This window comes from Nyctibius grandis, chromosome 5 (assembly GCF_013368605.1).
Source record: "Nyctibius grandis isolate bNycGra1 chromosome 5, bNycGra1.pri, whole genome shotgun sequence".
Taxonomy (NCBI): Eukaryota; Metazoa; Chordata; class Aves; order Nyctibiiformes; family Nyctibiidae; genus Nyctibius; species Nyctibius grandis.
The window spans coordinates 91,316,504-91,334,019 of record NC_090662.1 but is presented as its reverse complement, the minus strand read 5'-3'; the positions used below and the strand labels follow the sequence as shown (position 1 = coordinate 91,334,019).

Genomic DNA, 17,516 nt, shown 5'->3' with positions numbered 1-17,516 from the left:
CATGTACTAAGCTATGCATTTAGTCCATGTATAGCAATTCTCCAACACAAGGCAAAATTAGCAAGGTCTGGTTTTCTAAAATGATACTCTGAGACATGCAGCCCATTCTACCATCCACCTCTGTGTACATCAGCAAAATATCACATTGTGAAAGCCTCATTTTATGGTAAAGTCAAGGAAAAGACGACAACATAGTTAAAGAATTGCTATGCCTTGACACAGAATGCAGAGCTGGTAAACTTTTTAGATGCTGCTGAATTATGTTTTAGTCTGCAAATCCCAGATCCGTGCAATAGTCTTGAACTTCTTCAAGTTGTTCCTGGTGGTCAAGGGTCTGGTGTGCTCTGGTGTTGTTGCTCGTTGACACTGTTCTGGAACGTACAGCCCATTCCAGCATCTGCCTCTGTGTCCTTCAGGGAACACCAGAGCCAGTCTTGTTTGCAGCACAGAGGAGCTGTCGTGCCACCCAGCAAGCCCACAGAGCAATGTCAAGAAGAAACAGAAGGAGAAAATATTGTCTCTAGGTGAGACCGCAGGAAGCACCAGCAGGTCTGTGCTTGAACCGAGCAAACTGCTGCTGTCTTATCCCTGACATCCACAAGCAGCAGTTCAAATGAAGGCTGCTATGTAGAGATGTATAAAATTCCCTCAAGCTATGCCAAGCATTTGGCCCAGTAGTACCTAAGAGGACAAAAGCACAGCGGCAATAAATGTCCCACAGTCCTCTATGCAGCACTCATATTCTGATATAAAGCACTACCCGTCCTAAACTTGGGCATTCTAATAGGTAAGCCTGGTATTTGTATAGGAAAATGTTCTCTATCCTAAGAGGCTATGCTGTGTTCTCTGTTTTTATAATGCCTCCTTAAGGCATTTTATTTCCTTTCTAACAGTAAAAAGAAAGCATTGTTTCAGAGAACACAGGTTACAGCAGCAGGCTTTGGTCAGTTATTTTTCCTTGCAAAACTCATGCACTGAACAAAATTAATTTGCAGCAGCTTCTGATAAGAACATACAACATCAAGGTCCTGTCTGAGAGAAGTCAAGGAAAGAAGCACTGATGATAACGTTTTTTTTAAAAGCTTTGTTGGGGTAAGGGAAGAATTTTCAAGGACACTGTGATTGAAACAGTTGCCAAAACTGTCATCTGTCTCAGCTAGAAACTCTGTTCTCCTAGAACAGAAATGGTTTTGCTTTCCTGCTGCCACTTGCAGGCCCAGTTTTGATCTGGAAAAGTAATGATGTGGGGGTGCTGCTCCTGTAGCTTTTCTCCAGGGCTCTCTTTAATGAGTGAACAAAATTCATGACCACAGAATAAAAAGGGAATTTAGGAGTTGCACGAATGCAAGTAAAGCATCTTTAGAGATCCATCCCAGCTGTGCCCGAAATCAGCAATCCCCTTTCCAGTGATTTCAGCCTAATTAGTTGTGTTGCTGGGCTGCTTTGTAATATCCCATAGCAGCATGCCGCACTTCAGGTGGCTGCCTGTTTAATATCTTGCTTCAGTAGGGATGTCTGCCTGTCCCTGTTTGGGAGAGAGAGAAATACAGCTCCAGTCAGCGTGTCAGTACACAAAGACCTAGGCAGGCAGTGCAGGTATTATGAGCTTCAGGCTAATGCCTAAGCCCTGCCCTGGTCTCACAGTAGAAAAGAGTTTCGCTAGAACTAGAGTGAAACCCTAGGGAGAAATACCTGGGCATTTTCCCTGTATTTTGGAGAAGTAAAAAGTTATTATATAGTTTGCTGCAAAGGCACGAACCCTTATAAGGCCACCGCCTTATTTTAAGTAGGTACTCTCACACTAGGCATTGCAGAAGTGAATCTTTTTCTCCAGCAGCTTTAATTTAATGAGTCTGTACATTAGACCATTTCATCTCTTCAAATGCCTTGAGGATACTGAACAAATACAAAACCCCAGAGGTTAGTTTTCAGTCTCGCAGTGAGAAACCCATGCTATAATGGGGAGCCCAACATTCAAAAAAACTATAGCAGTAGAGTCTCTCTCTCAAATAGTTATAAACAGCTACTCCTGCTATTTACATTTAATTTTAATGCTCTCTCCCTTCATATTAACACTGTATTACACAAGCAAATGTGGCTACAGAGAATTATCACCATGAGGGTTTACCCTCCAAGGATTTAGGCACGCAGGACCACATCTAGGCAGGCACTCAGACCTCACTGCATCCAGAGCCTTCCTCTTTGTGAGGGGAGGGGTGGAAGCACCACATTTGTTTGCAGCAAAGGAGTCATGCGAGAGGGTGGGCTAACAAACTGACCCAGGTGGTGCTCTGTGGTATATAAATACAGGCAAATCTCCCCCACAGGCTTTCAAGTGCTAGAGCAGTGGAACCAAGGACTGAGGCAGACATTTGTGGGGTTTGTTTAGCACTGAAGTTAACTTTGAGCATTTTCAGATTTGTTAATTTCTTTAGTTTGTAATAGTTTGTAAACAGTTTTTTCTTTGTATGGAAAAAATGCGTAGGCTACTTCTGAATAGGATTAGCTAGCAAAAGTAAGAAGTGCTTTAAAAATTGTTGTTTAATGTAGGGGCTAGAGTTTATTTTCCAGTAGTCTCTCCTTCTGATAACACCCTTTGATCTGTAAAGACTCCAGAGGCTGATGTTGTGTGTTCATTTCCTCAGGCAGGAGGTGAACCGGCCGCTCTAAGCTCAAGGGAGAGCCAGTTTGCCAGCAAGGAGCAAGCCAGAGCAATGTCCCTGGCTGGGGTAAGCTGTCTGGTAACAGGAGCAGGAGGATTTCTTGGCCAGAGGATTGTCCGCTTGCTGTTGGAAGAAGAGGAGGCGCTGGCTGAGCTCCGACTGCTGGACAAAGCCTTTAGCAATGAAGCACTCACGAGATTTGGAAGTAAGTACCATCTTGTGAGGACTATGTGTTGCAGGTATATGTGCTGTTGTCTCAGGTGGATAGCATGGAAGTCTTTACCTCCCACCCAAACCCAGCCTTGCAGATAGAGGTTTTATTTCTAGAAAGTTTTACTTTATCCCTCCCTCTCCCTCCAGCACAGAAATCAGATGTAAAACATAAAAGCAAGCGTTTTCTTTGCCAAACCCTGAGTCTTCTCAGATCGGAAGAGAGACCTATATACTGTTAATGCAGTAAATAGGTTGCCTTCAGCCTGACTTCTATTACATCAAAACCCACAGAGCAAAATTAGTGCAAAAATCTCACACTTCTGGGGGGAAGGGAAATGCAAGCGTTGCTGTACTGAGGGTGGGGGGCAGTGCAACCCAGAGCATACTGTCCTGGGCTCTGATGTGCAGGACTAGAAGGCAGTGGCAAAGTTGTGGGCACAAGTGCTAATGGTTTTCTTTAACCTGTAATTAGTTTGATTAACCTGTGATCTGCTGGCTGAGAGTTGTGATGAGGTATCTTAAAAATTTGTTATTATCATTATTATTACCACAGTTGCCTGGAGAGCAGAACCCTTTTGTGCTATGCACAGAAGAGACAGGACCCATTTGCAAAGGGCAAGTCAGGACTCTGGCTTCTTGAATGGACTGGAGACAGCACAAATAAGTGATATGCCCAGTGTCAGAAATGGTCTGTGGCAGAGAAAGCAGCTCAGAGTATTAGATCTTAAATGTCCCATTTACTGTGATCCTGAGCATGTCTATAAAAAGGCACATAGGAACCTAAATTCAATCAAGTTCTTAAGTGCCTACATCACAGACAATTACCTGACAATGCTTTCTTCCATCACATCTTACCCTCAAGACTATTCTTCCTCCATGCAGGCAACTATATGGGAACCCTTAAGGAATATCCCCATACAATTTGCTGAAGAGCCACAATCTTTCTATAAAGCATTTAAGTGTCATCAAAGAATAGTAACGGCGCACCGTAAACTTGGTGCAAATTGCACAAGCCTTCAGGATGGTTTTATACGACTCAGACTTCCTCCTCATTAAATCTCATTCAGCATTTCACTGAGGATTTGCTAGATGCCCTTGAGCCTTGCAGCAGCCCTTCCTGCTCTGATTTCCAGGCAGTTTCCCCCCCAGTGACAAAACCTGCAGCTGCAGTGGGCTAAAGCACTTGCAGCAGCAGGAACGTGTGAGTTTTAGCACTGATGCAGCAGGGCAGCGACAGAAGCATCGCTGCTTCGGCCAGGAGAGCTTTGTGGGGACAATGGAGCTTCCTGAGGAGTGAAAACAACTGTTTGGGTGAGCACAATCTTGTCTGGGCTGAAGCAAATGTTTCGCTCTTCCTTTTTTTTGTTAATAGGAAAGCTCTAGGACCTCTTTCCCTATCCTCCCTCCTTCCTCCACTGAACACTGCCCAGATACTCCCTCTCCTATTCTTGCAACATTCCTGCTGCCTATCTGACCAGCACAGAAGGAAGGGAAAAATCAGTTATCAGAGCTTTTTTCCCCCCACAAACAGGTAGTAGGAACAACAGGCTGGCATTTCAGATGTGTTTGAACTGCCTTGAGCCCCTGCACTTTGGCTGGAAGTCCCTCAGTCTGTATCAGCCTCTATAGCTACATCTCTTCAAGTGTCCTGCCAGTGTCTGTGCTCGGAACTACCTGAAATATTTTTCTGCCATTCCCTTTCAAGCCCTTCTCTAGCACAGTGACTCCTATTCCAAATGCAGGGCTGCTGCAAAAACTGAGGGGCTGGAGTCTTCTGACCTGTGTTATTTCTACTGCAGGGACTTTTACTTGCTGGCACACGTTGTTTGGATTTTTTGAGTAGCCAGGAGCAGAGCTGAGTGGTTTTCTTTCTCACTAAGCTCTTGAGCACCTTTTACTTGTGATACTTTTGCAGAGTCAGGGCTGTGGGTAGTAAGACACAAGAGTCTGTGCAAGTTACTTCCCTTTGTGCCAGGAGACACTCAGGGACACTCCTCTGTTGTCCAAGCAATTTCCTGCCGAGACCTTGACTATTGCACTCAGTCTGCGTAAAGCAGTGGCAGTTGTGGTCTTCCACAGCCCTAGGGAGTCCAGCATGATCCAATCAATGTCAGCTGCTGTGAACTGGGGTCTGCCCCATTACACTCTGTGGTTGAGAATGAACGTCATGTTGAATATGGTAGTTTGGCGCCTCCCATCTCCACTTCAGTTTTATCTTTCTGCCTTTCCTGTACTTCCACTTATACAATTCTTTTTTTGTTCACTATTGCACTGGCACTTCTGGAAAACTTGGAAACTCCTAGGCTGTTCTCAAGAGGATTTCTCACTATTTCGAAGTGTTGACTCCCCCTTGTCTCATCCTTCTGTACATCATCTCCCCGGTCTCCCCCTGAACCTTCATTTCATGTCATTTTTCAGAGACAGACATTTATAGATTGTGTGATGCTTGAGCATTGAGTGTTTTTGCACTACTAACCCAGCACTGCTCCAAAGTAGAGGGAGAAGGAATGTTTGGGTTTTTTTTTCCAGGACTTTTGCCAGGGCAAAGTTTCTGCTCTGGGAAAATTCCCCCTGGTTTTTGCTCAATGTTGCAGACATTCATTTATCACTGCATTCAAAACAGAAAGGCAGAGTAGCAACAGAACATCCCAGTAGCTGAAATGGGAACAGAATAAACATCTCTGCTTCACTGGGCTAAAGAAGCCAATAAATTGCTTTACTCTTTACAAATGAAAATAAGATGTAATTTTTAATTTTCTCCTATGAATACACAACATAGACTATTTTAACGAACCATTCATTTAACCAGGAAAGTGGAGACCTCTCATGAGGAACGCCTTTCCCCACCATCCACCCCACAGCTGTTTAGAACTCTATAAAAGAGCACTAAGAAATTCAACTAAGTCCCACAGACATTGCTCTTTTCTGCACTTTAAACACCACATAGAAAAGAGAAAGGCAGTTTAGGGCAAATAGTCTGACTGGATTGCTGAGTCAGACACTGCTCACAACAGGACACTGAATTTTATTGAGTAATCATTGCATTTCCAAGCAAAAACTACCCTGTAGCAAGCAGCGAGCGTTGCTTACAGCTGAGAGGACACAGAAACCATTGGTGAAGTAGAAGCAGCTTTCCCAGTGGGTAGGTACTTTCTCATAATCACTGTATGCAAAAATGGAAAGCTGAGTTGAATTTATTCTCTTCCTCTCCCTTCCACCTGGCACACACATGCTTTTTTGATGCCTGGGCAATGGTTTATGCAGATGGAAATCAAGTTTCTCTCTGCTGTCCATCTCAGACTGAAACCACTGCCTGTCAGTCATTTCTTCTTTCCCCTCTCTGCTTTCAAGATCACCTCTAGTTTTCCTCTTCCCCCAGAGCAAAACAAGATCAGTCTGCTGATTCCCAACATCTAGCTGATGCTGGTAAAGTGAACAAGGCCCATACTGTACTTATGAGGAAAACTTCTGCTGAGTAAAATAGAACGGAGGAGCAGCTTTCCTGCCTTATATCGCACACACAACTTAAATTGCAAGCCCAAACAAGGCACAAAGCAGCTAGACAGCAGCTTTCTGGTGGTTGATACCAACTATTCCTGCGATCGCCTTTAAAAGGGACAGGTTTCTTTTGTATTTTTTCTGAAAGCTTTGATTTGCTTGTGTAAAAGCTTCCATTTTCCTAACTCATGCCCAGGCACAGCAACCACTCTGAAGGGGCCACATGTCAGAATTTACATTGTGAAAACCATGTATTTCAATCCTTTCGATTACTGCAACCCCACAAAGCATTACTCATGGAGAATATCAACCTAAGGGACATACAAAGACTAATATTTATTAGAGCAAATCTAGCTGCTAGGTGCTTAACAAAAAGCCTAGTTCCATAGTCTGACACTTTTGCATCCATACAAGTAGAGGTCAGTGTAAACCTTCTGGAAGCAGAGCCCTAGGAAACGAATGCAGTCTGTGAAATAAGAAAGCATGTGGCAGTGATTGTGCTGGGAAGGCAGTAACTCTAGATTTAGTAACAGTTTTGTAGATGTTGAGCATTTAGGCTCCCATTTCACATCTCACACCACCTGACTGTGATGGGAAAAAAAAAAAAAAGACCCTCAATCCTGTTGTATCAGAATAATTGTTAAATTCATACAGGAATACATGTTAAGCATGCTACAGAGATAACGAGATAAAACCATTTTAAAAGGTACTCCCACTCAGTTCCAGATCCCAGGAGGTGTCTCTCTTCGTGTTTCTCTATTAAAGACATGGGATGAAACACTGCCTGCTTTGGAGCTGGTGACAAAGCGCTAGGATACATGGGATTTAAGTCATGGCCGAGGCTAAAAGCTGTATAAATCAATCAGGTTCTTCTCTTATCTAAAATAGGCATTTGATTATGCTGGAAGAAGACAGAGGATGTGCCTGTGCTGCAGAGTCCCTTCCCAGCAGCTGTGTCTGGGAAGCCCTTTAGTGCAGCCTGAGCCGGGGCTCACGAGAGGACTTGGTGTAGTGACACCACATCCTTAAAAGCTGTAAGTCATGCTGAGAAAGTCCTCTCTGCTCCCATAGTATAGCTGCAGCCAGGCCAGCAGATTTCCCAGGAGAGCAGCATCATCTTGAACTATAAATTCCTCCAGACGACTGTCCTGTGCTGGCTCAGTTTTGTTAGTGTATTTCTGGGCTGGATATAAGGATGCTTCTGCACAGCAAGACTTAGGGGAAGGATGGCTCTGAGACCTACGACTGCACCAGGGTCACACACATTAGATGGTGGGGAGGGAGGGGGCTTAAAAAGCAGGAGTTAAAGCAAGTCAGGGCTGAGGTAGCTCAGGAGAGCAGCCTTGGGAGTTCAAATTTGGATCAGAAAGATGTGCATGCTAAAAATGACCCCACAGCAAAGATGCTGAAATGGAGCCAGTGCTGGAGTTAGAAGAGGTTCAGTAAGTCCTGGCTGAGGTACATAAAAAAAGATGTGTCAGAACTGTAAGTGATGTATTAGAAGAGCTGCAATATGGGCAAGGTCAAGGGGCAGAAAATAGGTGTGAATACACCTCTGTGCACACATGCTGTGGGTGGAGAGAGATCATTCATCACCTTGAAGACAGCAGCATGCCGTGCCTGGCTGTTCGGTATACTTGGGTTAACACTTTTATAAATAGCTGGTCACCAGAACAAGCATAGCTAAAGCTACCTCCTCTGTGAACCTTAAAACAGTCACATCTGAAGGAAGCTTCAGGCCCTTGCTAACAGTGGGAAAGACTTCTCTTTAAAAAAAACCAAACCAAACCAAAAAAACCAAAACCAAAAACAACAACAACAAAAAAAAACAAAACAAAAAAAAGCAACAAACAAAAAAAGAAAGAACCATGTTGAATAGTGGCTCCAAAAATACGGTAGGTAATGCAACATAGACTTCTATAGCACTGTAATTAGCACTTGACAATATAGCCATCGGAAAATGGCTTCTGTTTTGCCAGCCTTAAAATATCGCTCCCCTGCCTGGGCGGTCAGCACCTCCCAGGAACAGCATCAGCTTCCACACAGCCCTTCACCACCCCTTTCAGTGCTCTTTTTAGGATGCCCGTAAAGTCTTCTGCCTTGTTTTCTGCTGCCCTTGCAGAGTTCCAGGGTAAGACCGAGGTGAAAATCCTGGAAGGGGACATCCGAGATGTGACGTTCCTGCACCGTGCCTGTCAGGGGGTCTCCCTCGTCATCCACACAGCTTCCATCATTGACACCTTGGGCCTCATAGAGAAGCAGCTGCTCTGGGAAGTGAATGTGACAGGTGAGTGACTGAAGCACCTTCCTCAAACCCATGTCTATTATGTGCCGATCATCATCTGCTCAGGAAAGGGAACACCCAACCTGTTTTTTTGAGGCAAATTAACTGAGTTTTCTGCATCTTGCACAGCCACACCTGTGAGTGCAAAGCATGTGTATGTGCAGCCCTATTCAGTTCTGTCTCTCTCCACACCCAGCCTGCACCAGCCTTCCATGGCAGGGCACTGCAGGATCACTCAGTCTTATTAGCACTCACATATGCCCATCCTGAGATCTGCACAGGCTCTGCCTTCAGTGGGGATAGCCATAATCCCATGCTCAGTGGACCTTTCTGGAAGCAATTCACCGCTGAAATCCCAATGCCCATTTGAGAAAATCAGTTCTTATTCTCCCTCCCCATGTAACGCCTGGGTACATTTTTTAATTTTTACAAACACCACAGGCTTTGGCTGCAATTACAGAAAACTTGCATTGCTAATGTCCCAGACCCTGTGGCTCTCTGCTTCCTATTCTTGTCCTTCTTCCTCTTCTCCTTTTCCTCCCATTTGCCATTGTGTCTGTTTGTGATGAATGCAGGTCAGATGAGTAGGTGCTCTCCCACCTTGAGCTTATCATTAAAAATCCCCCAACAAACTCAAGGCTATGGGAGGGAGGGGTTTCAGTGACTTCTTACTCAGTGATGTGATCTCCCTTTCTACTAAGGAGCCCCTATTCTTCATGAAAAGATCAGATGAGGGAAATTTTTGGCTCAGGAATGGCCTGTGTGGCATCAGCTGCCAGGAAATTTAAGTATATTTCTGAAAAGAACAACTTCATCCCCTTCCCTGTGATCCTCAAACCCTCTATGTCTTTCAGAGAACTGGTACTGCCTAACCTGCACACACACGCACTGGCCTCCTGGCTGTGTTGCTTCATCTCCTTGGGGAAGATCTGGGGAAGATGTTCTTATTTACGTGAATAGTTTTCCTGGGTCTTTGTTCCTCTCTGCCACAGATACAGGGCTTCTTCACAAAAAAATAAGGAACGTATTTCTACAGGCACCACTTTTACAAATATTGGCTACTCACCAGTGTTCAGAGCATAAGAGTGTTCTTTGTAGCTGAGTTCTCTCTTACATGCACCTTAAAAACAGTGGGATGGCATTTCGGTTGTTATAGCCTGGCTCACCGCCTGTACGTTCAGCTTCCAGACCCTTTCATTTCTGCTCAGTCAAAGCCACAAACTGACAGTGACCACAAATTGACAGTGACCAGCTGCCCAGTGGGCAGCTTCTTAGTTCCCTGCCAGGAGGGAAGAGCAGAAAGGCAAGCTCCTGTAACCCTGTGCATCTGGTAGTATGAAAAATAAATATACAGGGGTGGTAGTTCAGAAAGAGGATTTGTAAAGCTCTCTCTTTATAACCCTCCTCCTGCTACAACCTGTTTTTCACAGCAGAATGTGCTGCCTAAACCCATGGGGAAAAAAACCCACAACAAAAACCCCAAACAAATATTAAAATGTCCCAAAAGCAGAAAGTTCTCTAGCTCTGAGCCAGAGTCAGAGCTAGAGTTTATTTAAGTCTGCCCCGTTGTTCCTTTTGGCAGGTTTAAACTTAAGCACAAAGTATCTAGGCTCTCATAAATCTTTCAGATTGCCCCCAGCAGGGTCTGTCTGCAGGTGAAAGAAGCCCACTGGGCCAGTGAGGGTTAGCTAATAACATTTGGTAGAATGAAAGCACACACCAGTCCTGCTCCTAGAGTAAACTGACCCTAAGGTCAGTCAGTAAATCCTGCAGTCCTCCTCTCTGTTTCCCTCTGTTTCCATTCTGATGCTCTTTTGGCTTTCTGACCAGCCAAGGCACTGCTACATCATAGGCTTGCAGGATGAAAGTTTTGTTTCTTCTAGAAAACAGAACTTTTATTATACCAACGTGTCAAAGAATCAGATGTGGCTGTTCACAAACCAGAACAGAAGCAAACAAGTTAAACTTGCCAAGATGCAGGGCTTTCCTCTGTCTCACACGCCACACTGCCTCAAAGCAAAAATACCCTTTTAGGAAGAGAGGGGAAGCAAATTTTTAGGAGGAAGGGAATTAAGAAAATAATCAATATAATCCAAACAAAAGTACTCTCTGCAAATCAGATCCTCAGCCAGAAGGGCTTTGTGTGCAAGCAAAACTTGGAGACCTGCTCCGTGGAAGACTTACTTATTACATGCTATGTGAAAAATTCTCAAATTCCCATTACTGTAAGAACATTTTCATTTTTTACATCGAACTCTGATTTGCAAATGCAGTTAAGACCAAGTGTTCATCCCTGTTTAACTCCAGCAGGTGCACTGACACCACTTAAACACAGATGCAGGGCAGGTTCAGTTTCATTGAACATGCTGCCCAGTTCAGGACAGGATTCTTCCAGCTGCAGAGAGGGGACATCTGGCCAAGCTCAGGCCAGATATGCTGTTTCTGATCTAAAAAGTCCACTTTTCCCTGCTTAGAGCGCTCTAGGCTGACTTGCATGTTTCTCTTTTGAAGGTACTCAGCTACTGCTGGAGGCATGTGTCCGCTGTAACGTCCAGCACTTCATCTATACCAGTACCATAGAAGTGACAGGCCCAAACTGCAAAGGTGACCCAATTTTCAATGGTGATGAAGACACAGCTTATGAGAGTGTATCAAAATTTCCTTACGCCCAGAGTAAAAGACTGGCAGAGGAGTCTGTGCTGAAAGCAGATGGCCAGGTGTTAAAGGATGGTGGCATGCTGATGACTTGTGCCCTGAGGTCCATGTACATTTTTGGAGAAGGATGCCCATTTCTTCAAGGTCATCTGGATAAGTGTCTGTTGAACAAAAATGTCTACCTGCGCTTCTCGAGGAAGGAGGCTTTAGTGAACCCTGTGTACGTGGGGAACATCGCCTGGGCACATGTGCAGGCAGCCAAAGCCCTGCAGATCCCACATAAAGCCAAGCACATCAGGGGGCAGTTCTACTACATCTCAGATGACACTCCTCATATGAGCTACGCAGATCTAAATTACGAGCTGACCAAGGACCTGGGGTTTGGAATTGAGTCCCATCTCCCCATGCCTCTCACAATGTTGTATTACTTCTCACTGCTGCTGGAGATCGTGAGCTTCTTGCTCAGGCCCTTTGTCAGATACATCCCCTCCACCAACCGTCACCTGGTCACTCTACTGAACACCCCATTCAGCTTCTCTTATAAAAAAGCACATAAGGATTTTGCCTACGTGCCCCGCTACACGTGGGAAGAGGCCAAGCAGTGCACCGGTCAGTGGATTGCCTCCATAGTCCCACAGAGAAGGTTGTACTTGAAAAGCAAGGTTGCCTAAGTCTTAAGAGGAGCTGAGACCTGGCTATACAAGTAGGGCCTTGAGCCAGAGGAGAGCTGGGCAAACAGCAGCAGCAGATAACTACAAAGCGTTTAAATGAAAACTACAAAGCGTTTAAATGAAGACTTTGTGTAACAGCCCGCTCATCCACTGCCCCCCCCAACCCCGAATAAATAAAAGTGGAATGTTCATTTGTTTGTTGAGTACAGGCTGATCAGGGTAACTTTACTATATAGTCCCCATCCACTTCTACACCTCATGCAGCACGAAGACGCTATTTTAGTAAGAGTCCACGCAGCCCATAGTGTGAACACATCAGCCCTTCTTTTCACTCCAGCCACCTTTAAGGCTTTTGTAAAGCACAATTTGTCCTAGAACTATGATTACACTTTACAAATACGTACTACTCAGCTATACCCTACTCACTCAGCTCTTGCCAACCTTACCAAACACGCAGCAGGTAGAAGCCACCTGATTGCAAAAGCTGTTACAAATCTTGTTCACTTTTTCAAGAGTGTTGTCCAGTTTCATGTGCCTTTCACCTGACAGCCAAACTTGAGAGCAAATTTGGGCACTGTACGCGTTGTGAGGCCAAAAGTACAATGTAAGTACAACATAGTTTTAGTTAGGACAGTGTGTGGAGGGAGAGAAAGGGGAGATTTGGTCAGGTAAGGACTTCCTCATCCATTCTCATTTTCCTAGTTACCAATTTTGCAATAAATCTGATGGCTGCCCAGCAGAACAACAGCTCGAACAAGATGGCGGGGAGAAAAATCTTGCAGGACAGCCTTGGTCACTGAAGGGTTTCCATGGCAGAGACAAGACATTTGTGAACACTGAGGAAAAATAGATAGTGCTGGAAAAAATGATGTTATTTCCAGGTTTCAGCTGGGAACAAAGGCTAACTTTAGCTGATTGGTAGATGCACAAGTGCTGTCCCTGTGCTTTTCTGATTGCCACATGAGTTTCTGAAAAATGTGTATCTTAGCTTTTGGGCCAAAAATGTAGAACTTGTCTGAACAGATAGATGTGATCCAGTGTTTGCTTCTTAAACATACAGCTCACTTGCTGAAAATAGGTCTAAAAGATGGGAATTTCTCTGTTCTGTTCAGGATGGTGTGAACAGAAACATTTTACATGACTCAGTACTAATATAAATAAATCACATTTCCAGACATGCTGGCAACTTGAAGTCTGTGTTGAGTTTAATTATTCAATGCCCTAGACATTAGTCCCAGTGCAAATATTACCATTTACTTTAGTAACATCTTAGGTTAAGTATGTAAGATCCAAAGCAGTCAAATACCAGCCACCAGAACTTCCAGTCATATTCTGGGAACACAGAAATCAGTTTTCCAGGCTCCCACTGAACACTTTGTAAACACTCAGCAAACTAGTACTGTGGATGTTATTTGAATGCCATTGTTTCATATGGCATTGTCAATGTCTCCACTCTTCTCCACTGAGCAAGCAGTACCCTTAATACCTCCATCAGAGTTCCTCCTTTATGAGTGACCGCACAGATCTATCCCATGCTGAAGGAGACCTATCCCCTGCTACAGTATATGCTGATAACTCCTCTAGAGACTGATGGAGAGTGAGGAGGTTTGCAGCAACCTTAAAGAATAAGGGATTTGAAAATGAAATTTGGAATTGCAAACCCCCAGATAGGATGTGCACCGAGCAAACTGATGTGTGCGCTGGACTTTTAACAGAGGAGAAAAGACATTATCGTTTAATGCATTTGAGTTTGCTCATGGCAGACAAGCAGCACATCAGCGTGAGGACTGCTAACCAGCTGTATAACCCCTACTAGGAGCCTCTCATGCTTAAAAAATAAAGAGAGCTTTAATAAATAAATTCCCCAGAGAGGCCTCGATTTGGTCCAACTGATCTTATAGCAGCAGTTTACAAAGGTCCTGTCCCATCCCTTTGCCCAACAGCAAAGTCAACGGCACAGACCCACGTTTCTCAGCTGCTCCAGCCTGCAGGCTGGTGTTTCGGCATAAGCTGCAGATCCACACAAAACAGCAGCACAGGCATAAGCTCTGTTTTCCTGTCACACTTCCACCACAGGGGCAAGAAACCTGTGACTGAAGCACCTTTCACTGTCACAGCTGCTCACTCAAGCGCACTAAGTAGGAGCCAAAGTTTCCCATTTTTCTGTTAATTGTAGGGCACTTTGAAGCAAGCTGCTGACAGTGACCAAAGAACCAACAAAATTGTGGCATGGAACCACTCGAAGCACAAATCTTGTGTGCATCATAGACAGATGGATGGTAATTTTGGGAGCCCTCTCTACATGTTTTTAGTAGTTGCTGTGGGCTGGACATATTTTGGCCAACCTCGTTTTTAAACAAAATATTTTATAAGGCAGGTGATTGTCCTATCCAGTAAGGGAGACAATAAAATACGGTTTAAAATGGTCTCCTGATCACAGGCAGTGCTGGAAGGATCAGCCCCTGCTGCGTAGCTTTGCAATCAGCCCAATTGTATGCTTGATATTCCAGTTTTGCTTAAACCCAGACCTCAAAATTGACCAAAATGAGGTCAAATCAATCCCACATCAGTGACCCACTCATTACCAACAGCAGCAGTTAGGCACCCCTCATCCAGCTGCTACCAAGTACACTAGGCACACAGGTGTGAGAAACAGTCATTGTGCTCCTGCCTTGCTGCTGTGCCCTCTTCAAATGTGTAAGTCTCTGTGTCTAAATACGGACCACTTTTAGGCCACTTGACTTCATTCATATCCCCTAAAATTTCTTTCTAAAAGATTGCTAAAACCAAGTTTGCTCTCTGTGCAACAGGACTCTGAACTGCAGAAGAGATCTTGGTGAGAATGATTAGCCCATGAAAGTCAGTAAGGGCTCCAGGTGCAACTTGCAGACAAGGGTCATGTCTTACCTACCAGTGCTGTTAATAATCATGGCTTTATGCTAATAATTGCACCTCCAGACTCCTCCATACGTGCTCTGTTCATTTCCACATTGAGCTCCAGCTCCTGTTGAGCTCTGTTCCCCTCCCATCCTGTTCATTTGCCCTCTGTGCATGCTCCATTGCCCTTCCAGTACTCGTGTTTGCACTCTTACCCCTTGTGTCCCCCTCTGTTCTCACTATGTTCCCCTCTAGACCCCTCCATTGGTGCTCTTTTCCACTCCCCTCCCCTTCCACTGAGCTCTGTTCCCTGCCAGTCCCCTCAGTTCATGCACCTTTCACCATCTCACAAGTCGAGGAAGATGGGTTCTGCACCTTGCGGCTGTCCCAGGCAACCCAGTGTCTTGCTTTCAAAAAACCTGGGACAGCTCAGGGATGGAAGGAAACCAGGAATGTAGAAGAGACGCGTTTGCTCTATCCCCAAGGCCCAGCTGCCTTCCCTGGGCACCCAGGTGTCCAACCCCCCCCATTTTCTCTCTGAGCCCCTTTGCCTCCCTGCCCTAACACCACCAGAACTCAAACCTCCAGGGTCTTGCACCCCTGGTCTAACCCCTATACCCTACTACCCTCCTTGGGCTTCAGGAATGCAGGTGTCCAAGACCTTCCCCTTCTTTGATGAGAGGCGAGGAGGGAGGCAGTGACCAGGGAGAGGCGTGTCTCTGTGTGATCCATCCCAAAAAGCTTTGTTACGCCGGTTACCCTGGGCTCTGGGGCCGCAGGCTGGCCAATGGAGAGAGCAAAAGCCACATATCTAGAGGGCAGGCAGAGCAGGGCAGTTGAGACCTTGGAAGCTCAGGCATGCCATTTCTCTGGCTGTGGAGAACAGAGGAGTTTGCCCCTAGTGAACTTCTGTGGAAGGTTAGGTGTGAGGATCTGCAAAACTGGCTGAGGACAGCCGAGTCCTCGTGTGGTTAGAGACATGATGCACAGGAAAGGGAGTGGGCCTGGGTCTTCATGTTCTCATTCTATCTAAACCTCTCTGGTGAAAATCTGCTTAGCTACAGTCCCTCTGTTCATGCCTCCTTCCCCTTGAGCCTCACCATTCACGTTCTTTTCCCCTCCAGTCTCCTGCGTTGCTGGCTTTTTTTCTCATCAGATGGGTCCTTTCCATTCCCCTCTGTACATACTCTGTTCCCCTCTGGTTCCCTCCAATTCTATTTCCACTTCCATTCCCCTCTGGGCCCCTCCATTTGCAGTCTGTTTCCCTCCAGCCACCACCATTCATACTCCACTCCCTTCCAGTTACCCGCTTGCACTCTGTTCCTACGCAGAAAGCTCTGAGCTGGCCATAAGCCAGACTCCCAAGTACATAAAATTCACAGCCCTCTGAGTGCTGCTAGTAAAGCTACAAATCAGCTCCATATATTTACATATACACGGTTACCTCAGTTGCCTCCAGGGCTGAATAAGGCGCTCAGGGTGTGTAAGACAAACTAGTGCTGAAGGCGGTTATCAAACCCTGCTCAGAAAAGCAAAAAGGTGTTTAACAAACAGTAACACACATTATTTTTCTGGGCTAGTGATATTTCATCCTAATGTCCAGTGAGACCAATGATGGGTGCAGCCATGGCTGCTCTGTCACTGAAGTAGCAGAAAGGACAATCCGGGCACACGGAAATAGAGCAGAAAAGGAAGGGGGAGAACAACAGAAGCAGAGCTGCTATTTAATAGGGGAAGGCACTTAACACATCAAAGAGCTGGAATATTTCAACACGTACCAGAAAACTGGGACATCTTTGCCCCGGTTTAACAGAGATCCTAAAATACCTACAGATGCTGCCAGAGAGAATAAAGGACAACTTTTCTTCCACAGTTCAGTAAGTGACTCATTTCCCAAACGCGGGCTCCTGTTGCCGGAGCCTGCTTTGTAGTTTTTGCCCTCTCAGTAAGACAGTGGGATCTTTTCATTTCTCCAAGGGCCGTGCTCCCAACAATCAGATTTCTAACCACCAAATTCCTCCTTTGCTGAACTTCATCCCTATATCTTGTTGCCACATCCCTTCCTTCAATTGCCAGGACAAGCCATTCCTGCAGACAGGAAGCTTATTCACACTTCTGCCCCTACCCTGCCACCCTCCTCCCACCTCATCAGCAACCTGCTTGTGCTGTGACAGACACCCTCTCCTCAGGTCGCTCTCGCCCTGGCGGCGGGGTAGCCTGTGGGGGGAGCTGCCAGGCCGAGAGGGCTGGGGGGGCCTGGTGCCGCCAGCAGCCTCCCGCCTTGCGCCTCGTTGTCCGTTGTGAATAAAGATCTCGGCGTGAGGGTGAAACCCAAAACATGGCAAAGATCCTTAAATCTGCAGAAAGGCCCCCTGCGCCGAGCTGCCCCCAGCCCTGTGGAGCTCTACCCCTCTCACCGGAGTGTCTGCTGGTGTGAAACCTGCCCGACAGCAGAAAAGGAGGGGAAAAAATGAGGCCTGTGTTATTTATTTTTAGTCATATTTTTACGGTGCAGCAGGGATTTTTACGCCTCTCATTCTTTAGTTGGGTTTCTTGGTGCCAGGGCGCAGGGAGGGCCAGCAGAAGGTGAGGAGGGGTGATGGACCCAGGCAACCGTTCTCCCAGAGCACCCTCAGGTTTGCATCTGTGCTGTCT

At 45.7% G+C, this 17,516-nt stretch overlaps 1 protein-coding gene across 1 annotated transcript; it reads left to right on the top strand.

The window, feature by feature from the left end:
* The first annotated feature begins 2,714 nt into the window (after positions 1 to 2,714).
* Positions 2,715 to 11,984, top strand: LOC137664205 (3 beta-hydroxysteroid dehydrogenase/Delta 5-->4-isomerase-like). Its single transcript, XM_068402051.1, has 3 exons — positions 2,715 to 2,868; positions 8,497 to 8,661; positions 11,170 to 11,984. The coding sequence occupies exons 1-3, from the start codon at positions 2,715 to 2,717 to the stop codon at positions 11,982 to 11,984; spliced, it is 1,134 nt and encodes a 377-aa protein (XP_068258152.1).
* Positions 11,985 to 17,516: the final 5,532 nt, after the last annotated feature.